The 25,971-nt window shown below is 41.4% G+C and overlaps 1 protein-coding gene and 1 long non-coding RNA gene across 3 annotated transcripts; one reads left to right on the forward strand and one right to left on the reverse strand.

The window, feature by feature from the left end:
- Positions 1-3,091: 3,091 nt before the first annotated feature.
- Positions 3,092-9,075, reverse strand: LOC118964375. The gene is made up of 3 exons (XR_005051428.1): positions 8,939-9,075; positions 6,011-6,056; positions 3,092-3,161 (listed from the first exon to the last, which is right to left on the reverse strand). It is a non-coding gene; the product is annotated as an uncharacterized LOC118964375 (long non-coding RNA).
- Positions 9,076-9,464: 389 nt separating this feature from the next.
- rgma (repulsive guidance molecule BMP co-receptor a) lies at positions 9,465-25,021 on the forward strand. 2 transcript variants are annotated; one of them, XM_036975431.1, is made up of 5 exons: positions 9,465-9,602; positions 14,281-14,399; positions 18,798-19,309; positions 21,754-22,100; positions 22,131-25,021. In XM_036975431.1, the coding sequence occupies exons 1-5, from the start codon at positions 9,589-9,591 to the stop codon at positions 22,459-22,461; spliced, it is 1,323 nt and encodes a 440-aa protein (XP_036831326.1). In that variant the 5' UTR covers positions 9,465-9,588; the 3' UTR covers positions 22,462-25,021. The 2 variants fall into 2 exon arrangements, with proteins under 2 accessions (XP_036831326.1, XP_021453913.2); XM_021598238.2 differs by having other exon boundaries at positions 21,754-25,021.
- The last annotated feature ends 950 nt before the right edge of the window (positions 25,022-25,971 follow it).

Raw genomic sequence — 25,971 nt, forward strand, 5'->3', positions numbered from 1 at the left:
AAATACTAAACACAAAATGGCAACACAGGCTGTTTCTATGACAACTAAACCAAAGATTGGCATGGTGTCAATGTATTTTCTGCTGTCAATTTTGGGACTGTCGGTGAACTAATTTCCCTTATATATTATGTGACTAAAGACAGCCATCTACGATAATGTGCATTCCAAAGTCTGTGCAAAGTGGAAGCTCATCTAAATGTGGGAAATTATAGTCCATGTCTTGAGAAAATTGGGATCTGCCCTCTCCATTTGGGAGACGTTATGCAGCAAGAAATTCACAAGACAGCTGTTTTATTGAGATAAGCCTCTATACTGTGGGATAAATTAACAAGACTAAACATGCAAATAGCAGCAGGCCTGTTGTTCTCCAACCCATACTGCAATGCAATGTTTTTGACAAACCACATGCATTATTCCAAGGACCATTCTGTTCGCTGTGTATGGCTCTACACTTACCAATGTTCCTAATGGTCATTAAGTTTGACATGCAGTGTCATTCAGTCTGATATTCTCTATTTTGCATCAGGACTGTTTATACTCGCAGTCCATACACATTCCCTCGTCCGGTTTGGTACATGTCTAGAATTAAACATTGCACATAATTCTCACTGGATCAGTGTCTGGGCTTTTTTATTAAAGATTCACCTTCACTGCCTAGAAAGAGAATGTGTTTTTTTAATGAGGGTGTAAGCATTCTACTCCGTACCTCTGTGTGTAAGGTTCTGCCAATTTACAGCTTTCCTGCATGTCACATTGTTACTGACTACGTCTGAGTACTTCTATGCAGTGCCTGCTCTCTACATAACACCAGCAAATAGATTAAATGAATTCTAACTTTTCATTATCAATGACAATGATGCCCCCCCCCCCCTCCTCATTTCAGACGTCATTCATCCAGTCTATGATACCTTTGAGTCCAATTTCATTTGAGTTTGCACACCAGCTGTGAAGAGAAGACATGGACCCGTCTTCATTTTTCTTTGTTTGCCGTTGTATTCCATTTAGTTTGATATCTGATATCAGATTGGGAAACAGCACACAATTCTTTATTCAGCTGAACAAGGCGCCTAATACATAATGTATGTGTAATATATGCAGTCCATATCAGTCTGGTGTGTTTACACTCTGTGAAGGCCTCCAGGTCAAACTGGTAACAATGAAATCAGATTTTAATGTCTATTTAACTTTTTGATGGAACACATTTCCTTTTCATATCGACTTTGTCTTGAAACATATTTGTTTTTTAGTACGTAAGCAAATTATATTTTTCTTCCACATGATTTAATAATACAGTCAATAATACCATAATGGAATCATTCTAAAATGTATGAAAAGAAAACTAAATGTACCTGTGGTGTTTTCCTCATGCTCTGACTAGAATGTATGTCATCATCTCTGTGTTCTGATCTCACACCCTTATACAGTGTCATATCCGAGTGACTAACATTTTTGGCAGTAGCCTATTGTTTGACTCACAACACTGGCATCAATAGTTTGACTCATGGATCAGAGGACAAATAAAGATACACTACATGGCCAGGGGTATGTTGACACCCCTTCAAATTAGTGGATTTGGCTATTTCAGCCACACCCGTTGCTGATAGGTGTATAAAATCGGGCACACCGCCATGCAATCTCCATAGACAAACATTTGCAGTAGATTGGCCTTACTGAAGAGCTCAGTGACTTTCAATGTGGCACCGTCATAGGATGTCACATTTCCAACAAGTCAGTTCGTCAAATTTCTGCCCAGCTAAAACTGCCCCAGTCAACGATAAGTGCTGTTATTGTGAAACGTCTAAAAATTGCCTGTTCTCGGTTGCAACATTCACTCCAAACTGCCTCTGGAAGCAACATCAGCACAAAAACTGTTCGTCTGGAGCTTCATGAAATGGGTTTCCATGGCCGAGCAGCCGCACACAAGCCAAAGATCACCATGCACAATACCAAGTGTTGGTTGGAGTTATGTAAAATTAGCAGCCATTGGACTCTGGACCAGTGGAAACGCGTTTTCTGGATTAATGAATCATGCTTCACCATCTGCCAGTCAGACGGACAAATCTGGGTTTGGCGGATGCTAGGAGAACTCTACCTGACTGAATGTATAGTGCCAACTGTAAAGATTGGCGGAAGAGGAATAATGGTCTGGGGCTGTTTTTCATAGTTCAGGCTAGACCCCTTATTTCCAGTGAAGGAAAATCTTAACATTACAGCACACAATGACATTGTAGACGATTCTGTTTGGGAAAGGCCTTTTCCTGTTTCATCATGATAATGCCTCTGTGCTCAAAGTGAGGTCCATACAGAAATGGTTAGTAGAGATCAGAGGCATGATTTATCGAGATCAGAGCCCTGAACTCAACCCCATCAAACACCTTTGGGATGAATTGGGATGGCAACTGTGAGCCAGGCCTCATCGCCCAACATCAGTGCCCAAACTCACTAATGCTCTTGTGGCTGAATGCAAGCAAGTCCCAGTAGCAATGTTCCAACATCTAGTGGAAAGCCTTTCCAGAAGAGTGGAGGGTTTTATAGCAGCAAAGGGGGGACGAACTCTATAGTAATACTCAGGATTTTGGAACGAGATGTTCGACCACCAGGTGTCCTCATACTTTTAGTCATGCAGTGTACAATGCAAATCACTGTCGTTATTAATACCTAAATTGCAAACAGTCTCAAACATGGCTTCTCTATTGCCATTGGTCACCAGTATGACACTCAGTATGTCACTTCTCTATTGTCAATGGTCACTCATGGTGCCTCCATCACCTCTCTGTCTCTGTCCTGCCATGTCATGATAAAGATGTCAGTTCAGATGTGAGCTTTGGGAAAAATTGACCAGTGGAACCAGTGCCCTGGGCTGTTGGTATGTTTCTTTGCCCGTTCAACACAATTAATGACCACATCATTTCTTATCGCCCATTGATAGAAAAACAGAAGAAGTCTCTTGATAACATTTACTGTATTGTGGCACTGCATTTTATGAAGGTTACATATTATCAAATGCAACTCTTTATTTATTCATATCTATTATTCTTCTAATTTGTGAGGAGAATTACACTTAAATAACTGCCGTACACTCACCTGTCAACTGTTGTCATGGATTAAGTTAATGCATTTTTTCATGAAGTCCACAGGAGTAGGGATTATCTCGTTAAACACTGTGTGAAAGAGAGATAAATAAACATATTTATTTCAGTTGGCACAACAATCACAGGAGGGGGTGTGCTTCTCTGACAGCCCTGACAAATCTGTCTGGTGTATGTCTGCAAAATGCACAGACACCTCAGCAGATATTCAGTTCACTGACAGCTGCCTGATTAACTTTTGGCACCTTGTTGCTATGCTAGGTAGTAGACAGGTGGGCTAGGCAGCCATTAGGCAGTCAAAATGCTAGCATCCCATCGTATTCAATTCAATGTAAACACTAATTTAAGAAATAATCTCTGTAATTTGTTAGAGAATCCTGAATAATTATCGCTGTAATCCCCTAAACACTTGTTCTGTCAATACATAGTTCAGTGGTCAATTTACCACTTAAAATAACACATTACAACAATATCCACATTTTGTAAGTGACAAACTGAAAAAACTTGCATGACTGATTGTTCCTGTTCAATGTTTGGTATTAGGTGAAACTTAACATTTGAGGGTTCGGCACCTATTTGCATTCCTGTGCAAACAAATCAGAATCTGGAATATCCACCAAGCAAAAACAGAGCGATGGCTGAGAATGTAAACAAACCTGTATCCAAACAGAGGCTGTCATCACAAGCTTAGATTTCCGAGAGGTTCTAATGATAAGCAGATGAAATTCATACTGTTTTTGAAAAAAGGTTATTGTTTATTGTCATACAATACTTCATATTTAATTTGCGGCCAAATGCAAGTGAGGCACAAATAGCGTGCAAAATTGTTGTGATCTTAGCTATGTGCTGAAAAATAACTTTAAAAACAAACCCAGACATATGATGTCCTTGCAGTTGACCTTTGAACATTAGGGAGACAGTTACCCTTTCCTGTATAGCTCTCTGATGGCTCATTACTAATTTTTCACTGATGATGGGAAAGTAAAAACATTGAGAGGAGGCATTAACCTAACAGTACCCATATTAATTACCCTGGTTTATTTATCTTCTGTCGACACCATTGTTTTTTCTTTTGTTGTCCCATGTATAACCCCAGTCTGGTGTGTAAGGTTGATTATCATGTATAGCCAAGGTGACATTTACACACAAAATGTGATTTAAAGATATCATTTATAGAGATAGAATGGTGTCAGATATAGGGGTCTTTACTTTTACCTTGCATTTAAATTCCTGACATACACATTACAAAGGTGTTTCGTATATTAGCCTGACCCTTCCAACATCTTATCTGCCACCTTAACCTTTAAGAAAAATACATTTGATAAAGCTCTGAAAGTGCAATCAGAAATATTTATTTTTCAAAACAGTGTCAAAGTGACACTTTTAGAAATGTAAGGTATAGAGCAGGGTGACACTATTACAAGGTAATACTACTTGATAGAGCAGTGTCTACATCATTACATCTGGATTCCTCATATAATGAAACACTATGAACGCTGCGCTGTAATGTTTTCCGTAATTTTATATGGCACAATAGATAGCATGGGCTAGTTAATGCAGTATAGGACATTTGGAAAATCCTCCTTGAGTTGAATAACCACATCTATACTTTATTGTCAGAGACACTTTCAGGCATGGTGAGCAAAAATAACATGGTTTGTCTATTATGGCTATTTTTGTATTTTTTGGGTCATGCATAGATTAATTGAGTAAACATAAAATAAAGTCTAGTATGTAACCATTTGATTTCTTACTCCTTTTTACATTAACAAATTGGAAAATAAATGGTTCCGCTAGTATCAGCGGCTCATGATCTCCTCTCATGATAATTAAAAGGAATATCCTGAGATGACAGTTGGATCCTTCCCAAATCCGATTTTCACCTCCAGTTTCTGTTTCAATGGCTGGGGTTTTATGTGGGTGTAGACCTGACAGACTTGGTATAATGGATTAAATGAAACATAATGAGATTCCTCATGTCAGTATTCAGCGGTGAAAGCAAATTAAAGGAAATCACATGGAGCCACAGAGAGGATTTATTGATCCTTTCTTTTACTCTGTGTAATAATATGGCTGATTGCATCTGACAATGACAGATGAAATACAATGAGCTTGACATCTTTATATCTTATCGCAAAAAATACAGTGGGCCTTCGATAGTGGTTCTATCTACTATGTCAGCACAGTAAATCATTCTACAAAACTGCAAAGTCTGTCATACTGATGTCAACTGACTAGTTGTATTAATTGACCATAGGCCTCTTGCTGCAGCGAGGCAGGCACCCGCTCCACCAGCTGTGTTTGAGACGGGGCCAGCATCCGGCACTTCTAAAGCCATTATTTTCACACTTGGGTGGTAGCCTTTCATGTGTGTGCTGTTACATCAATGTTAAAATGCTGCTTCTCAATGGCTATCAATGATGGGCAGACCTACGCTGTGACCGCAAATGAATACATTGCTTCAGTTGAAGTCGGAAGATTACATACACCTCAGCTAAATACATTTCAACTCAGTTTTTCACAATTCCTGACATTCAATCCTAGTAACAATTCCCTGTCTTAGGTCAGTTAGGATCACCACTTTATTTTATGAATGTGAAACTGTCACGCCCTGGCCATAGAGATGCTTTTATTCTCTATTTTGGTTAGGCCAGGGTGTGACTAGGGTGGGCATTATAGTTTCTTTATTTCTATGTTTTGTATTTATTTGTGTTTGTCCGGGTGTGGTTCTCAATCAGATGCAGCTGTCTATCGTTGTCTCTGATTGAGAACCATACTTAGGTAGCCCTTTTTTCCACCCGTCTTTGTGGGAAGTTGATGTTGTTCAGGGCACATAGCCTTTGAGCGTCACGGTTTGTTTTTGTAGTGTTTATTGTTTTGTTCGGTGTCATTTTGTTTAATAAAAGAAAATGTACGCTCACCACGCTGCACCTTGGTCCTCTCCTTTCAACAGCCGTGACAGAAACACTAGAATAATAGTAGAGAGAATTATATATTTCAGCTTTAATTGCTTTCATCACATTCCCAGTGGGTCAGAAGTTTACATACACTCAATTAGTATTTGGTAGCATTGCCTTTAAATTGTTTAACTTGGGTCAAATGTTTTGGCTAGCCATCCACAAGCTTCCCACAATAAGTTGGGTGAATTTTGGCCAATTCCTCCTGACAGAGCTGGTGTAACTGAGTCAGGTTTGTAGGCCTCCTTGCTCGCACACACTTTTTCTGTTCTGCCCACAAATATTCTATAGGATTGAGGTCAGGGCTTTGTGATGGCCACTCCAATACCTTGACTTTGTTGTCCTTAAGCCATTTTGCCACAACTTTGGAAGTATACATGGGGTCATTGTCCATTTGGAAGACCCATTTGCGACCAAGCTTTAACTTCCTGACTGATGTCTTGAGATGTTGCTTCAATATACAGTTAAAGTCGGAAGTTTACACACACTTAGGTTAGAGTCGTTTTTCAACCACTCCACAAATTTCTTGTTAACAAACTATAGTTTTGGCAAGTCGGTTAGGATATCTACTTTTTGCATGACACAAGTAATTTTTCCAACAATTGTTTACAGACAGGTTATTTCACTTAGAATTCATTGTATCACAGTTCCAGTGGGTCAGAAGTTTACATACACCAAGTTGACTGTGCCTTGAAGCAGCTTGGAAAATTCCAGAAAATGATGTCATGGCTTTAGCAGTTTCTGATAGGCTGATTGACATAATTTGAGTCAATTGGAGGTGTACCTGTGGATGTATTTCAAGGCCTACCTTCAAACGCCTCTTTACTTGACATCATGGGAAAATCAAATAAATCAGCTAGGACCCCAGAAAAAAGATTGTAGACCTCCACAAGTCCGGTTCATCCTTGGGAGCAATTTCCAAACGCCTGAAGGTACCACGTTCATCTGTACAAACAATAGTACGCAAGTATAACACCATGGGACCATGCAGCTGTCATACCGCTCAGGAAGGAGACGCATTCTGTCTCCTAGAGATGAACGTACTTTGGTGCGAAAAGTGAAAATCAATCCCACAACAAGAGCAAAGGACCTTGTGGAGATGCTGGAGGAAACAGGTACAAAAGTATCTATATCCACAGCAAAACGAGTCCTATATCGACATAACCTGAAAGGCCGCTCAGCAAGGAAAAAGCCACTGCTCCAAAACCGCCATAAAAAAAGCCAGACTACTGTTTACAACTGCACATGGGGAAAAATAACGTACCTTTTGGAGAAATGTCCTCTGGTCTGATGAAACAAAAATAGAACTGTTTGGCCATAATGACCATTGTTATGTTTGGAGGACAAAGGGGGTGGCTTGCAAGCCGAAGAACACCATCCCAACCGTGAAGCACGGAGGTGGCAGTATCATGTTGTGGGGGTACTTTGCTGCAAGAGGGACTGGTGCACTTCACAAAATAGATGGCATCATGAGGGTGGAAAATTATGTGCATATATTGAAGCAACATCTCAAGACATCAGGAACGAAGTCAAAGCTTGGTTGCAAATAGGCCTTCCAAATGGACAATGGCCCCAAGCATACTTCCAAAGTTGTTGCAAAATGGCTTAAGGACAACAAAGTAAAGGTATTGGAGTGGCCATCACAAAGCCCTGACCTCAATCCCATATAGAATTTGTGGGCAGAACAGAAAAAGTGTGTGCGAGCAAAGAGGCCTACAAATCTGACTCAGTTACGCCAGCTCTGTCAGGAGGAATGGGCCAAAATTCACCCAACTTAATGTGGGAAGCTTGTGGAAGGCTACCCGAAATATTTGACCCAAGTTAAACAATTTAAAGGCAATGCTACCAAATACTAATAGAGTGAATGTACACTTCTGACCCACTGGGAATTATTCTGACATTTCACATTCTTAAAATGAAGTGGTGATCCCAACTGACCTAAGATAGGGAATTTTTACTAGGATTAAATGTCAGGAATTGTGAAAAACCGAGTTTAAATGTATTTAAAGGTGTATGGTGTATGGTGTATGTAAACTTCTGACTTCAACTGTATGTAGTGGTTCATGTCCTGAAATACGTTTAAAAACATGGGCCACCTATTTCTGGTGCCAATCCATGCTGGATGTTTTCCTGTCTCACTACAACTGGAAAGAAGGCATAATACACCATTGGAGTTTAGCGAATGTCTATCCCCTGACTCAATGATATGGTTGACTCCAATCACTTGTTTGATGGATTTTCCTAATCACAAGGAGGTTGGGGCAGTGAGAGCCTTCTCCACAGAGGGATGCAGGTGGAGGCTGGCCTTGTAATGGCTCCCTAGAAGGAGGGAGTGGTCTGGTCACTCTTCTTGATTTTGATCCTAAAACACAGGTGCAGTGTAATTCACCTATTCCACCTCTGTCTTTGAATCTGATCCATTTTCTACCTTCCCCGCCAAATCCTAAACTATTTTCTTATCTCTAATGCATACTCATGTTGGATGTGTATCCTAGCTCTATTCTTCCACTGTACTACTGTTTATCCATTGCTGTTTCTCTTTCAAACTCAATTAGGTAATTGGGTAAATAGTAGGCTATTTTGGCATAAATGTGAACTAGGCCTACTGTCTAATGAATTGTTAGATACTTCTGAATTTCGCTACACCCGCAATAACATCTGCTAAATATGTGTAAGTGACCAATACAATTTGATTTGATTTGTAGCCCACTATAACAGAGTCTGCATTACTATTATTACCATTTGATAACAGTGGTTATAGTTGCTATAGTTGTAATACAAAGTAGTGGGAGGAACGAAATGTGGAGGAGGAGCATGAATCTTAGTTATTGTGGTTTATTAACATTTGTTGCAGCAGCTTGTGCGTAATGTTTGGATAATAATCATACTCACTCTAAACATTCGCCAATTGCCTGAAACTGCGTGAGGTGTCGGGGGACTGAAGTGGGGTCCCAGCGGCGTCATGCAGAGACGATCATTGTCTCTCTCACACTTTCTAACTAGCCATTTTACAACAGCGAGGCGAGGAAACGAGCCAGGCCAGAGATATCAGCAGTCCATGTGGCGCAGCAGCGGTGTCCCGAGGGCTCTTCCTCTCAACATCAACAAGAACCAAATAAACTGAGTGCAGGAATACAAGCGCAAAGATGAGAACAACTGTTGGAGTTAAATTCTATTAATATTTTATGAGACATGTTCGTTATATCGGGTGACTGTTTAGTCAAAGTAATGAGGCAGACGAATTGCCTCCAAGTGTAGGAGAATCAGTTAATTGACCAGGTTCTCTATCTCAACTACCAGCTTATTATTGTGTGAAAAGAAATACTTTAATCACACTCGTTATCTGTTACACCATCGAAGGAAACCATGCATGGAAGGCGGCATTTCCCACCAAGTTAAACAGTGTTATACGCACTACATTTGGATTAGCGTGCTGTACAACACATAGCTAGCTACCGGTATTTCGGGTGGAATTTCGGAGTGGCTTCTTGCTCGCGCATTTGCGCTTTCCTCGCGTTCCGCAGCTAAACTTGGAGAGCTCCATGCAGTCGCGAAGGTTGGTATTGGCCGTTTCTCAATATAGTGACAATTGGGCTATTTTCAGAGAGAAATTGAAGTCTGAAATCTAAACTCGTAATGTCGATGGACATTGGTGATATTTCTGTCAATGGGTCATTTTTTGTTTAAGGGCTCTTTCCTATTTTTGTCAGTGGACTATAGGAGACTATTTATATTGTAAAGAGTAAATATTGATGACTCTTTTAATAAATTAGCCCCTGCTTTATGTGCTAGGCTATAGATATTTTCTTTATGTAAAATGTTTTTGGGCAAAATAGACCAATTGCATACACAGTACAGGCTACAAAATAGGATTCGCAATGCAAGTTGTCCAACTGTAATAACATGTTTTGAATGTTATTATAGGCATGGCAATTTGTTGACATATGGCATTGCTTTATCAATAATTGTATAGCCTCATAGGCCTATGTGTAATTGTGAGTTCACCATTGTTAAGAATATTTATATGTACTCAATATGATGACATTAGGCCTACAATATCATATGCTTCTCCTCTTTCACATTGCTCAAATCAAACACCGTACGCACGCATTATTCAGGAAAAAACTGCAATTGGAAGCATATAAGACAGCTTCCAATTAAGCACCTATCATATTTGTGTTTTGAATATATAAAAAACAGAAAGAGATGGGCTTCATTATTCGCTGTGGTAGAAAGGAAACGGGAAAGTATCACGATTCAATGTCGATGACTGATTGACAGTTGTTGGCTACTGTAGCCTAATAATTGCGCTAAAGCGCCACAAAGACCAATTCTATGTCAAATAAACTTATCCCGCACTCATAATGCCATGTGTCTGCATTCATAATGCCATGTGTGTTTGCCATATCTAGAGTTAATTAAAGGTGTCATCTGTTGGAAAGTGTGAAGTAACTTCCCCGGTGTCATACAGTATAGGCTAAGACAGACCAAATGTGTCTATGGGACAGATGCATTATTAGTGTACCTCCCCAAAATATAGCCGAATGACACCAACTGGAACATTGTAGTAGACTCAGTTTATGAATTTCAATCGAAATGTAGGCCTTGGTATTGTAAGCGTACAGATAGGCCTGACGTTTATATTCCAAGGTCAGTGATGGCAAAATGAGATCAAAACATCCATTTGTTCCATGGACTGATTAAGTTTGGGGTGAATGTGGTTTTATCTAGCATTACAGGAGGCATTACATGGGGGCCTTTGATATCTGCTATTAGGCCTACAGATGTAGGATCTTAATTTGATCACCCTGTTGCAGGAGAACATTCCTGCAATGCATAAATTGTAAAAATGTAGTGTATTTGAGGTTTAAAAAGGCTTCTGAAGTTTGTAATTTCCACTTTTAAATTTCATACTAGATTTTTAACATAAGAAAAATTTTGCGACCCCTACCAAAATGTCCATTCATTATAATCCACATAATAATTCACATGTCCTGTGGCTGCAGGATTATTTTTCTGGTGTAGCAAACTGGCTCAAGTTAAGATCCTACATATGTACAGTGAGGTGTCATTAAATGTTCTACAAGTCTAGGATATATGTCAATTACCACACATTCATAAGCAATGCAAAACACCTCCCAGTCCTTGCAGAACATTATGTTAAGAAATATAGCCTACTATCACTGTAATACCACTCAAGTGGCCCAACCAAACACTAAAACACATGTAGTTCCCACAAACTATGCTGTTTAATTTAGTTTGATAATTCAGTCATATTAATCTATAGCCATTGCCCATGTTCTACCTCTTTCCAGAAAAATAGTTAGTCTGGATGGTATTTGGTGGTTCTCCAGTAGGCTAATGTCCCCAGGGTTTTTCATCAACCCCAATAGACTAGTATAACCCATAGAGATAGATAGAAGACCCATCTTTGTATCTGTGCCAAGTTAACGCATGTGACAAAATGGCATCTCCATTTTAAAGTAGTACATTTTCTTCATTGTCTGATTTCTCCCAACTCATAGGAATCCCCACCCAGTTGACTCCTTTAAAATGGTGGACACACTCAATGGCAATGTCCATTTTAAAATGGGTTATATCCATGATGAGTAATCTATCTCAATGGTATAACCTTATTAGCCTACACAGTATGTATGTAAGCTTACATAACCGCTCAGCTGAATATTATTCTAAATATCTTCTCATTGAAGTGCAATTGTGCAGCAATAAGTTCAATGTCTTATTACATCAGCCACCTTAATTGCCTGATATTTAAGGATAAAAAGAATGGATCAACATGGTGAGAAACATGTTATGCCATACAAAGGACATGACTCGCTTTAGTGACATCTCTACTGGTTTCGTTGAGAGTGTACTAACCAGCATAACATATCATTTGACACAGCTTAAAGAAGTTTTGCTTAAGTATCTTAAGTCTTTTTTTTAAACGTATATCAGGATTTCTCACCCTCTTTTTGATTAGTAAGGCTATTATCTTTTTTTCCTGTTTTTTTATCTCCATAATTTTTCACCCATTTTCAATTCTACACAGATTGTCACAAATAGCATCTAATTATCACTTAACTGAATCATTCTGTGTAGATCTCATTTGTTTTTGTAGCCTACATGATGGCTTTAAGTTGCCTATGTCACTGTAATCATTTGACATATTTGACATTGTCAGGTGTCGGTCATCATGGTGTCATAGATAGAACTTTTGTACTACTATTCAGTGCTTGACTTGAGCAGGGGCTCATTTGAGCTGAGTAGCGTCACCTCAAATGTTCTACTGCTTGAGCTTCTGCACCTTTTATAGCAGGGTTCCCCAACTGAACAGTACGGAAAAAAGATATAAATGCAACATGCAAAGTGTTGGTCCCATGTTTCATGAGCTGAAATAAAAGATCCCAGCTTATTTATCTAAAATGTTGTGCACAAAATGGTTAACATCCTTGTTAGTGAGCATGTCTCCTTTGCCAAGATAATCCATCCACCTGACCGGTGTGGCATATCAAGAAGCTGATTAAACTGTATGATCATTACACAGGGGCACCTTGTGCTGGGGACAATAAAAGGCTACTCTAAAATGGGCAGTTTTGTCACTCAACACAATGCCACAGATGTCTCAAGTTTTGAGGGAGTGTGCAATTGGCATGCTTACTGCAGGAATGTTGCCAGAGAATTGAATGTTCATTTCTCGACCATAAGTCGCCTTCAATGCCGTTTTAGAGAATTTGGCAGTACGCCCAACCGGCCTCACAACCGCAGACCACGTGTAACAATGCCACCCCAGGACCTCCACATCAGACTTCTTCACCTGCGGGATCGTCTGAAGGGGGAGGGGCTGCTGAGGAGTTTTTCTGTCTGTAATAAAGCCTTTTTTGTGGGGAAAAAGTAATTCTGATTGGCTGGGCCTGACTCCCAAGTAGGTAGGCCTATGCCCTCCCATGGCTGCGCCCCTGCCCAGTCGTGAAATCCATAGATTAGGTCCTAATGAATGTATTTATATTGACTGATTTCCTTATATGAACCGTAACTGTTGCATGTTGCATTTATATTTTGGTTCAGTGTAGTTAATAAGGATGGTTAGTACGTTTCATATAAACTATAGGTCAAAGCACACGATAAGTGCGATTCACCACGTTACAGGCTTACCTGCTCCAACATATATTTACGCGACATATACTATTATTTAGGTTAGCATGTGCTGTTAGCTGCAAAGCAAAACACTGTTCCCAATAAACTATTGACAAGAGACCCAAACGTGACTTCAACGAACAAATCTACACATTGAGGTGTAATTTGACACTTAGGAGGGGCCGAAAGCTGGAACAACCGCACCTCATTGGCCCAGTCAGTAGTAGGCAATTGCCTAAACTGCACCTTCTTGGCACTGATGAAGCTCGATTAAACTGACTCGCGGTGCACCAGTCTATGGCCCGTGACGTGACAGGGCAAAAACGGTGAGGGAGGAGAGCCTGCTCAAATCGAACAGTAATCTGCGCTGCTCCATTATGTTGTCAACAAGGGAGCATTGGTCATCGTTCAGAAACATATCTCTTTTCCATAAAATATATGTTCAAAATTTCTAACTAGTTTTAATTGGGAAGGCAGATTTTTTTTATAAATCAAAAGCAATCACCTTTGCATGTGAAAACATAAAATCATACTCATTACTCCACGTGCATAACCTAGGTGACTATTTCACATTTGTTTTGAGCCAGCGTAGGCCAGTTGTTTGGCACTGGCTCAGGCAGGTTTTGTTTAGGATATAGCTTTTGTCAAAATGTTGTTTTCGTACCAGGTTTAGAAGAATTTACACAGCAGGTTAGGATTATTTGGTTAAGGTTAGCTATAATGCACCCCACATTTTTGGGGGGATAAAAGCTGTATCCCATCTAGACATGACGGCTCACGCCCAGGAAGCAACTAAACGAACGCAATCACTTTTCAACCGGTGCAAAACCGGGCCAGATAAAATCGAATCTCCTCACTCCGTAAATGGAAGCTCGATTGCCAGCTTTCACTGTTTGCTGAGGAATTCGAGTGCAGTCAATAGGCTTCTAGAAAGAAGGCGAAGTTACTTCGAGTTCGAACCAAGTTCTTGTTCGAGGACATGACTGCATTCCTTAACTCCAGACCTCATGTAGCCTTCTGATTTGGGTTATTCAACCAGATAGACGATACGAATTTCTTCTAATTCATTTTTCCACCTTCTCATTTGATTCCACCAGGGAGAGGAGAGAAGTGCGACCCCGTGCTGGATGGATGGTTATGGGGAAAGGAGCAGGAGGACCTTCGGCGCTTGAAGTCGGCAAGATCCTTGTTGTGTTTCTTTGCCTGTTTCCTTCTGGTAAGATAATATTAGAGATACTAATTGAATCATGCCTCTGTAAACATTGTTAATATGATTCATGTAGTTATTACAATCCTTGTTCAGTTATACTCTCTCTTGAGGTCTTGCAAAGTTAGCCCAGTACCACGATGATGGCAAAATCCACACAATGAAAAGGACAAGACACATTGTTACATTGAGGCAATATTCACGGATACAATGTTAAATTGAAACAAGCTTCACAGAATGGATACATAAATGCATTGTTACATTTAGCAAAAGCGTTTGCCGTCGTGCCAAAACAGTACATTTTCTACAAATGTAGCATCCGTTTGTACGTTTTGCAGCTCACATAGTATTAAAAAGACAATATTTGAGTGTATCAACAAAAATGTAAGAATTTAATAAATTGCATGTCAACACTGGCAAAATGCATAAAATATCAGAGACCCGTGGAATCGACTGTCGGTGCAAACAGCCACTTATTTCGCCTTTCTTGTGCTCCATGTTGTGAGTTTGAGGCCTATGTTATAGTCGTAATACTTTTCTGTTAGTTATAGAAATAACGTCTTATTTTAATTTAACCGTTTTACGCAGCTCTAGGCTACTCAAGTGCTACACCCCCGTGCGGTTGTTTGTTTGGGGGGATGGGGGGATGGGGGTAGGGTTTACGGATTCTATCCCCCTTTACTAAAGTAGCCTACTTTCTTGATTTGACTTTTTATTTTGGCCTCGGTCAAAACAAGTAAAGTTACCCTGAACTGCACATCGAATTTCCCCCTGAGCAATTCATAACCATGCTTAGGTTATTCATTGTTTGACCTGCATGGTTCTAGTAAAAGTAAACATGAAATAAAACTTGATCAAGCACAGCTAATAATGGTCTTACCTAATGGTCTTACCATTCCTGTTTATGAGATACAAAAATACCATATCTCCATGCCCCATAGAACTCAATTTGCCAACCTTCATTATTTTATTTTTTTACCTTTTATTTAACTAGGCACTTCGGTTAAGAACACAATCTTATTGACAATGATGGCTTACCATTTTTATTGGTTTCTTTCAAATCACTTACTGACAAATGCAAGTGTTCCTTTTTGAAGTTTATTAGTTGCTGAGGCGGGACTGGTGTGTAATTTGGTGGTGGTGGGGAAATCGTTGTTGTGGTGTGGTAGAACCATCAGCATTCAACTGAGTGTTGGCTGCTCAGTTCTGAGGAAAAGTTTGGTGGAGGAAATGAAGGCCTAAACTGAAGTTTGTTTGTTAGGCGACAGCTAGGAGATCCAATTGTATTGGTATTTGCTTTTAATTACATCTATTATGTCCTATATACCCACCCCTTTTTTCATGCCTCCCAAAGCAACTTAAATTTCAGCTCATGTAATTTAAGTACCAGGGAATGCCTGTTGAAAATTGCGTTACTCTTTGATTAAGGCCTTCTGCAATGGACAGGTGGATATCTTATATCCAGTTTGAACTGTGGAATGGTGAGACCTCTCTTCTGGTCCTGGAGCCCCCCCCCCCCCCCCCCCCCCCCCCATTGCCTCAACCCATTGCTGATGAAACTCAATCTAATCCCTTTACACAGGGCTAATTTATGACTCTGCTGGTCTCTTCTCAATGGCAAATTACATTGTCTTCATTCAGAGCTGTAAGACTACCCCCTCCCACATTGGCTCACACAAACTCATACCCCCTCCGGTTCACTTCAACGAGCTGGATTCTCAAATGGGAAGGTCTTTCCTCACCCCTGGTGGGGGTTTTATAAAGGCTTTTAGCCATGCAACAGGAGGATATAGTATACATGAAAACACTGGGTAGGGTACCAATTGGTGAATTTATGCAGTTAACACTTCTGAGTAGCTTGTTTTGACTAATTCAAATCAAATTGTATTTGTCACATGCGCCGAATACAAGAGGTGTAGACCTTACAGCTTACTTACAAGCCCTTAACCAACATTGCAGTTTTAAGAAAAATAAGTGTTAAAAGTATTTACTAAAATAAACAGAAGTAATAAAAAAAATAGTAATTCAAGAGCAACAATAAAATAACAGTAGCGGGGTTATATACAGGAGGTACCGGTACAGAGTCAATGATGCAACCTGTCAGGATGCTCTCGATGGTGCAGCTGTAGAACCGTTTGAGGATCTGAGGACCCATTCCAAATCCTTTCAGTCTTCTGAGGGGGTATAGGCGTTGTTCCCTCTTACTGACTGTCTTGGTGTGTTTTGGCCATGATAGTTCGTTGGTTATTTGGATATCAAGGATCTTAAAGCTCTCAACCTGCTCCACTACAGCCCTGTCGAGGAGAATGGGGGGTGTGCTCGGCCCTCCTTTTCCTGTAGTCCACGATCATCTTTGTCTTGATCACATTGAGGGAGGTTATCCTAGCACCACACTGCCAGGTCTCGGACCTCCTCCCTGTAGGTTGTTTCATTGTTGATGGTGATCAGGCCGACCTCTGTGTCATCAGCAAACTTAATGATAGTGTTGGAGTCGTGCTTGGCCACGCTGTCGTGGGTTAACAGGGAGTACAGAAGGGGACTGAGCACACACCCCCGAGGGTCCCCCATGTTGAGGATCAGGGTGACAGATGTGTTGTTACCCATCTTTACCACCGTGGGGTGTCCTGTCAGGAAGTCTAGGATCCAGTTGCAGAGGGAGGTTTTTAGTCCCAGGGTCCTTAGCTTAGTGATGAGCTTTGAGGGCACTGTGGCGTTGAATGCTGAGCTGTAGTCAATGAACAGCATTTTCATGTAGGTGTTTTATTTGTCCAGTTGGGAAAGGGCAGCGTGGAGTGCAATTAAGATTGCATCATCTGTGGATCTGTTGGGGCGGTATGGAAATTGAAGTGGGTCTATAGTTTCTGGGATAATGGTGCACCTCATGGCTACAGATGTGAGTGCTATGGGTCGGTAGTCATTTAGGCAGCTTACCATAGTCCCTGTGCCCAAGAACACCATGGTGGTCTGCTTGAAATGTTTGTATTACAGACTCGGTCAGGGACAGGTTGAGAATGTCAGTAAAGATATTTGCCAGTTGGTCAGCGCATGCTAAGTACATGTCCTGGTAATTCATCTGGCCCTGTGGCCTTGTGAATGTTGACCTATTTTAAAGGTCTTACTCACATTGGCTACGGAGAGCGTGATCACACAGATGTCCGGAACAGCTGGTGCTCTCATGCATGCTTCAGTGTTGCTTGCCTCGAAGTGAGCATAGCTCATCTGGTAGGCTTGTGTCACTGGGCAGCTCTCGGCTGTGCTTCCCTTTGTAGTCCGTAATAGTTTTTTACGCCCTGCTACATCCGACGAGCGTTGGCGCTGGTGTAGTACGATTCACGGACAACTCCGCCAGCTGTATGTTATCCATGTCGTCGTTCAGCCACAACTCGGATAAACATAAGATATTGCAGTTTTTAATCTCCCGTTGGCAGGTTCGTCTTGATCGGAACGCATCTATCTTTTCATCCAATGATTGCACGTTGGCTAATAGGACTGATGGCAGCGGCGGATTAGCCGCTTGCTGTCGGATCCTTACATGGCACCCTGACCCATGTCCCCGATATTTCTGTCTCTTCATGCAAATGACGGGGATTTGTGCCTTGTCTGGTGTCTGAAGTAAATCTTTCGCGTCCGTCCAGTATGAGGTGAGTAATCGCTGTCCTGATATCCAGAAGCTCTTATCAATCATGAGAGACAGTGTCAGAAACAAAGTAAGTTACAAATAGCGCGACAAAGGACAACACAATAGCACAATTGGTTAGGCGCTTGTAAAACGGCAGTCATCTCGTCCGGTGCCATTACAAGAGTGGCCTGGGGTGTATGTTGGTGTTTTTAATAATTTATCCCCCTATGTCCCTGTTGAAATAAAGTTAGTATATATTTTTTTACAAGTTAAATTAATACACCTTGTCTTCCACAAAATATATATTTTTGGTGATGCATTAACTTTTGCAAGTCTACTGTATCTCTTGGAAACTGTGAATCTCACGTTGTGTGCTGTATGTTCTTTAAGAATGCGATGGTGTTCATTGAGTGTTATGAAATCTCAGAGCAGAATTGATTTGAACTTGGCAAATTGCAGCCACTTGGAATCCACATGTGGTGGAATTTTGGGTTTCTTTACACATGAGGTCAGAGTTATTTAATGGAAATAAATGCTCAATTTGTCTTGACACTGAAAAAACATGGAAAAACTAAAAGGATGCTGCAGGGCTTTTTGGAATTACAGAAGTCTAAATAGAAGGCATAGCCCTTACATAGGTTATTGTTATAGGTTTCAAAACACACAGATAAGACTAACACTTGCTTTTATTTAAATTTCTTAGTACATAAAAAAAACTGTCCATTGTAAGTATTTTTTTTTCCATTGTTTGTTTGAACTATGGTCCTAATGTTTGCTTCTCTCTACAGTGAGTCTGCAGTGTAAGATCCTCAAGTGTAACTCAGAGTTTTGGGCCTCCACCTCAAGCTCCGGCCCGGAGGAGGAGTTCTGTACTGCGCTGCGGGCGTACAACAACTGTGTACGCCGCACCGCACGCACCTGCAGAGGCGACTTAGCCTACCACTCAGCCCAACATGGCATAGAGGATCTCATGAGCCAGAACAACTGCTCCAAGGAGGGGCCTACAACTCAGCCTCGAGCCCGGACCCCTGCTCCACCACCACAGCTACAGCCTGACAGCCAGGAGCGCTCCGATGGGCCAGAGCAGTGTCATTACGAACGCAGCCTTCATCGCCAATCCTCGCCACCCAACTACACCCACTGTGGCTTCTTTGGAGACCCGCACCTCCGTACTTTCAGCGATGACTTCCAGACCTGCAAAGTGGAGGGAGCCTGGCCACTTATCCATAACAAATACCTGTCTGTTCAGGTGACCAACACACCTGTCGTGCCTGGCTCCTCTGCTACGGCCACCAGCAAGGTGAGAGGAGCCTCTACAGCTCTCTATCATATTCACATGTTGAATCCATGACATATTAACTATATTGTGGGCACAGCACAGTTATCAATGTCATGCATCCCCAGACAGTCTAACTACTGATCAAGTATTCTGTGATAAATTCTTTGCCAAGGACTGAAACCTTGCAAAACTACTCGCTTGAAGTAAAATGTCACCACTTCTCTTATCATAGAAATACCAACAGACCTTGCAAAAAAATTCTGAAAACACCTGTCTTCTCACCGCTGCGGAGGAGTGTACAAGTTTTCTAAGTAAAGAACTCAGAAATAGCTATCTATCAAGCTATATTTTTTGCTATGTCCACTATTACATAATTGAGCTTCCAAAATGGGCCCATAAAGGAAAGCTGTGTTAAAATGCCAGGTAGAGGTTTTTAGGAAAGGGAACATTTTGTTGTCTGTCCTGACCAGGGCTGGTACTCCTCTATTCTGCCATTTTCTTACTAAAGAAAGCCCTTTCAGGGAATGGGAAAATATGTTGGCCGGCTTGTATGAATCAGTAAACAGACAAATTGTACTGCAGTGATTAGTTTGTAGGAGCTCTCAAATCAAGAAATAGTATCGTAAGTAAGACCTTCGTATGTAAGGTTCTGGGCCTCTTTAATGTGGGTAGAGAAGTAGGAACAGCCTTGTGGACTCTGGTTAATGTTTGGATCAATTCCATCGCAGACCAAGAGGCAATACACAGACCAATTGTTGGGATCTTGATAAGGTTTACAAATGATATGCCAGTATTATAACAGCAGTATAAACATCAAACGTTACCAGGTGGCTCCAGCCCTCTCGCTTTTTTTTGTTTTGTTAACAGCCAAGACTAATTTTAGGCCCACTGTATGTGTAGCAGTCCATACCCTAGCATTGTGTGTATGTGAATTAGAAACTGTTGTTTTAACTAAGTGCTCAAGCCATGCAGGAAACTGCAGACATTTTCTCCACATTAGTTGGCCCTCATACCTCATCAATTATCATTGTTTTGCTTCTATGGTACATTGGACGGCCTGGAGGGTTTACCCTGAAATGGCTTTCACTAACTTAAGGGGAAAACCAAGAACCCTGAGCATTTGTAGTCTGTGAATTCACTTAATATTCGGTCCACATTTGGTGAAATTTTGGCAATAGTGATTGTGTGACCAAAAGGCCTCCGTGCGCTCTATCCTGACTTCAGGGTTTACACTGAAACTTTGTCCTCAATCACATGGAGAAAGACCAATTTTCCATCATCAGACCTAATGATGCACTTTCAGCATTCAGGCTTTTTTCTGTGCACTTAAGGTAATTATATTTGTACACAGCTGTACTTGGAAACAAATTAGACAGCTTTTTAAGTTATTCAGTCTGGACAAAGGGAAAACAATGCTACAGCCTATACAAACAAGACTTCCCTGGTTATAGATAGACCATGGCATTGCTGGAGCTCTGATTAACATTGGCTCCTGCTGCAGTGTATGGGAACTGTCGGTTGTATACTCTACCAGTGTGACATGCTAGCTGTTCCCTTAGATTTCCAGTCATTGAGCCAATGACTATCCACTTAAACGCTCTTCTCAGTAGAAATATATAAAAAATGACTTTTATTTAGCGTTGGCGACAATTTAGCAGCGATGGGCCACCGCTGGCAATTTAATATAGGGGAAACACTGACTACCTTAAGGTTAATGATGCAAATTGTTTCTTTATGCACAGGGTTTTTGCATGTTCTTAGATAAAGTTGTCCTTCGAAAACGGGAGATTGAGGGGTGGGCTGGGTGGCAGATGACTTCACTGGGTAAGGCATTTTCGTGCTCCCCTCCCCCCTCCACTCTGAGATTAGAGCCTCTTGGCTGTACCGGGCTCACTTCTGTGACAACGGCTCACTGGCGTCCTAATGAAACCATGCAAGCGGAGAAGTGACCAGCCTGAGTTAATTAGCCGCAGAGCATGCTCTCCCCTACTGGCCCAGTGCCACTCCCCAGAGCATAGTTCTGGGGTTCACAGGCATGTTTTTCACCACTATGAATGGCTCGTCTTTGTGTCTGCACACTAAGGCCCGATTTAACATGGCCTATACCCATGTTTTCTGAGGCCGTTTACTTTGGCCTCCCCTATGTTGAGGCAGAGCTGAAATGTGAAACTGGGTTGGGGTCTGCATTACACAAACTACTGGTGGTGTTAATGCCAAAGCACAAAGATACCCCTCAGTCATTTGTGTAGCCCTACCACTAACTCTTGTCCACATAAACATGACAATAGAGAGCCTCCATACAGTTATTAAATTCAACTGGTGTTCAATGATTTCATTAATTTGATGTCTATATGTACCTTTTCTATTTTCAGCCTCAAAAGGCTCCACCATTACCTGAAACGTATTGAATGAGCTAACTATTGTTGTGCTGACTGCTATTTCTAATCCCCTCTCTCTTGCTACAGTTGACAATCATCTTTAAGAACTTCCAGGAGTGTGTGGACCAGAAGATGTATCATGCAGAGACAGACGAGCTGCCTGCAGCATTCGCCGATGGCTCCAAGAACGGCGGAGACCGCCACGGGGCCAACACGCTACGCATCGTGGAGAAGGTGCCTGGGCAGCAGGTGGAGATCCACGCACGCTACATCGGTACAACCATTGTGGTCCGGCAGGTGGGGCGATACCTGACCTTTGCTGTGCGGATGCCAGAGGAAGTAGTGAACTCTGTAGAAGACCGAGACAACCAGGACCTGTACCTCTGCCTGCACGGCTGCCCCGCCAACCAACGCATCGACTTCAGGACATTCAGGGCCCGTGCAGTGGAGGGCCACGGCCTGAGCAGGACTGGCAGCCCTCCCCATGGGTTTACCTACAAGGCTGCCATGGCTAAGTGTAAAGAGCGCCTCCCAGTGGAGGACCTGTACTTCCAGTCCTGTGTGTTCGACCTGCTTTCCTCTGGGGACGTCAACTTCACCATGGCTGCCTACTATGCCTTTGAGGATGTGAAAATGCTCCACTCCAACAAGGACAAATACCACATTTATGAAAAGGATGCATTTGGGAGTAATGCGGCGCCAAGGGGATCAGATGTGTTCTCGCTAGTCCTCCTCAACTTTCTGGCTGTGTTGTACATCTATAGTCCCCTGCCAACATCATGCTCATTATGCTAGCTGTCAGTGGGTGTGAAACAGTGCTCTCACCGTGTCATACTTCACCACCACTGCTCTGTCCTCAGTGGCTGGTGGCCAGTGGAGTCCGCAAGCCCTTCCATGCCTCTGCGGGGACAGAGCAGCCCATGTGCAATCAAACTCATCCCAGCCATGGTTTCATCATTGTTTTGTTGTTGTCATCATGTGTTGACTTCCATCTGGTGGTGAGGTGAGCTCTATGTGCTCCCACCTATCATTACATTCATTCTGCTGGTTTAAGGACTGGTCCTTTGATGAAGGGGAGCGGTGGTGAGTGAGGAGAGCCCAGGAGCCCCAGTACTTTGGATATCAAGCTGGGATTAAATCCCACGTTCCCACTGGGACTGCATGCGCCTATGGGAAGCGAGATGAGATTATCTCTTGCAGAAAGAACCTCACTGGTTCCAAGCCAGTGGAGCTCCCTGTGGCTCATGGGTATGGGCTAGACGACATGACAGGGGCTTTTGTTAACCTCTGGCCAGAAGTAGCTCCCTGTTTGATGATCTTCCAGCTTTGGAAAAGCTGTAGCTTTTTGGAGGAAGCTCTCAGCCAAAAGGATGTCAGAGCAGCGAGTCTAGTTGTCTGCTGTGGAGATTAATAGGTCATAACGCCAGGTCTTTTGTAACATTGTGTGTTTGTTTGTCTGTCTGTGTGTGTGTGTGTGTGTGTGTGCGTGCGCACCTCTGTGGTTAATTGTGTGCTCCAGAAACGGTTGTGAGTGAGAGTGAGTGTTACTCAAAAGTGCAAGAAATCTTTCCTTGGGAGAAATATTTCTTAATGTTGTTATATTGCACCCCAGGTTCTAATATAGAACCGTCATGGTGGTCTAGAGTCAGTTGAAACTGCCTCTGCCTGCCAAGTGGTTACTTCTAAGTGAACTGGCAGACGGTAAAAAAATATTTTCCCAACTTTTTACCTGTCAATCAGTGTCAAAAAGACTTAGTTCAAATATTGCCGTTTTAAAGTGTTAAGTATGATAAATGTATTTTTTTGTATCAGGTCTAATTAGGAATGGAGATGTTCATAAGGAAAAAGCCCTGAACAAATTCTACCAAGGGCACACAATGCAGAAACGCAGATCACGTTTACACAGTATCTCTCTTCATTCAACCAACCAACTTTCATGTACAATGTATCATAGCCAAGAAATTGTTTTCTACTGATCATTTGTTTCTTGTCTAGGCAGTCAACAGTTCCCTGCAGATGTAGGTATATTGGCAATGTGATGGGTTTGAGAAAGGTATAGTCACACTAGGTTAAAATAAAATGTTTTCCCACCCGTGGTGTGCTTCCACCAAATGGACTTGTTGCGGATACAAATCAGTGTGATGACGTAGTGCACACAAAATGTACTTTAAGTTCAATTTGTTTCCATTGTATTTTCAATTCTACCGATAGTTTTGTCACAAATTGTAGAAAATGTATCTATTCTGGTCTTGACACATGCGCTCTAGCCAACAGCTGGCAGATACAGTGCGGGTAGGCTTGTCTACATTGACATTATTATGGATAAGAGCAAGAATATTTGTCAAATGGCAGTCAAGCATCAATCATCATGTCACCAGATCCTCAACATTTATTGGAAAGGAGCATCAAGCTCATCACCGTGCACTTTCATCACCCTGTGAAGTTCATTTATTTCATCTGTCGTCTAATAAGCGGCATTGTTTCCCTAGTCGGAGGACTCACCATATCATCACGTGACTCCAAGTTCTACGATATGATGGTTATTCTATTAATATTTGCGCATAAAGGGGTTTCCACTGCCATTTCTCGCATAATTAATTTTACCAACACAAAAAGATCCCACCATGTTGAATGAACAAATTATTTATCGGCATTTATAAAGTTGTACCAAAGCCTCCTGTTTCTAACACCACTGTCGTGATTTGTTTTATACGGTATGATTTTACCCACATAAAAACTGTGGATGGAAACGTGGTTTACTGACCACTGTAGAGAGCAGGCCCTGTACGTAAAAGAGGGTGTTGACATGGCTCCGCTATAGGGAACGTACAACTTGCATCTGTCTGTAGACCTGTTCATTTATGGCTTTAATCTTTGCCAAAGAACAAGCCCTGGTGCCAACAATTTTCCCAACAGCTGAATTTTCACTTCTCTCTTTCTCTGTGAACTTTTCTGATTAACGTTTCCATTTGGATTGTGTAGAACGCTGGTGCTACTACTTGAACTTAGTGGATTGACTTATTCAGCGCAGTATGGTAAATAAGCTGTCAGTTTCTGGTTTTGAATTTGATCTTCTGTCATATGTGAAATGCATGCAGCTACAGCAGTGGAGGCTGGTGGGATGAGTTTTATAAGAGGACCGGCTCATTTTAACAGCTGAAATGGAATCAATGGAAATGAGTCAAACGCATGGTTTCTAAATGTTAATTGTTTAATGCCGTTCCATTTATTCCATTCAGTGGTGTAAATTACTTAAGTAAAACGCTTTAGTACTACTTAAGTCGTTTTTGTGGTATCTGTATTTTACTATTTATATTTTTGACAACTTTTACTTCACTACATTCTTGAAGAAAATGATGTACTTTTTACTCCATACATTTTCCCTGACACCCAAAAGTACTTGTTACATTTTGAATGCTTAGCAGGACAGAAAATGGTCAAATTCACACACCTGGTCATCCCTATTGCCTCTGATCTGGCGGACTCACTAAACACATGCTTTGTTTGTAGGTGTTAGTGTGACCCTGGCTAGCCGTCTGGTTTGCTTAATATAATGAATTTTAAATGATTCATACTTTTACTTTTGATACTTAAGTATATTTTAGCAACTACATTTACTTTTGATACTTAAGTATATTAAACACATACTTTTAGACTTTGCCTCGAGTAGTATTTTACTGGGGGACTTTTACTTGAGTCATTTTCTATTCAGGTATTTAAAAAAAAACCTTTTATTCAAGTATGATATTTGAGTACTTTTTCCACCACTGATTCCATTCCAGCCATTACAATGAGCCCATGCGCCTCCCACCAGCCTCCACTGATCTACAGTATCATTTTGATGTGTTGTAGTTTCTCCATTGCATTGTCTGTGTAATAATTTCATTCACTAGTAAGCCTAAGGGCTCGTTTAAATTCGTACAGCGGAAGTTCAGTGCGATAGCGAAATTGAAAGGTAATTTCTGATTGAGCCGACACATGCAGCATTTATCTCCACGAGCCAGGAGCTTTGCCTTTAAATGTCAATCATGCTATAGCGCTGAACTTTCACGATACAGATTTAATCAAGTTCTACATCTTGAGGCTGGAGGTACTAATACTTCAAAGGCATGTTATATGAAGAAGACATTGAACCTTTCATTCTGGTTGGATCTTGATTTGCCATTATTTGTTGTATACCCAAGTAAGGATAAAACCTTGTCAGACGATTTGCTTCGGGGGGTTTTCCGATTTCATCTCGGTTTAATATTTTTGGGTTTTACCTTCCTAGTCCCTTAGCACTCATCTATTAAACAACCTAAAAGG

Source organism: Oncorhynchus mykiss, chromosome 1, assembly GCF_013265735.2.
Source record: "Oncorhynchus mykiss isolate Arlee chromosome 1, USDA_OmykA_1.1, whole genome shotgun sequence".
NCBI lineage: Eukaryota > Metazoa > Chordata > Actinopteri > Salmoniformes > Salmonidae > Oncorhynchus > Oncorhynchus mykiss.

Coding starts and splice junctions, on each gene's coding strand:
- rgma (XM_021598238.2), top strand. Junction 14,400..18,797: donor TCTTTGCCTGTTTCCTTCTG/GTAAGATAATAT, acceptor TTCTCTCTACAG/TGAGTCTGCAGTGTAAGATC. Junction 19,310..21,753: donor CTGCTACGGCCACCAGCAAG/GTGAGAGGAGCC, acceptor CTCTTGCTACAG/TTGACAATCATCTTTAAGAA.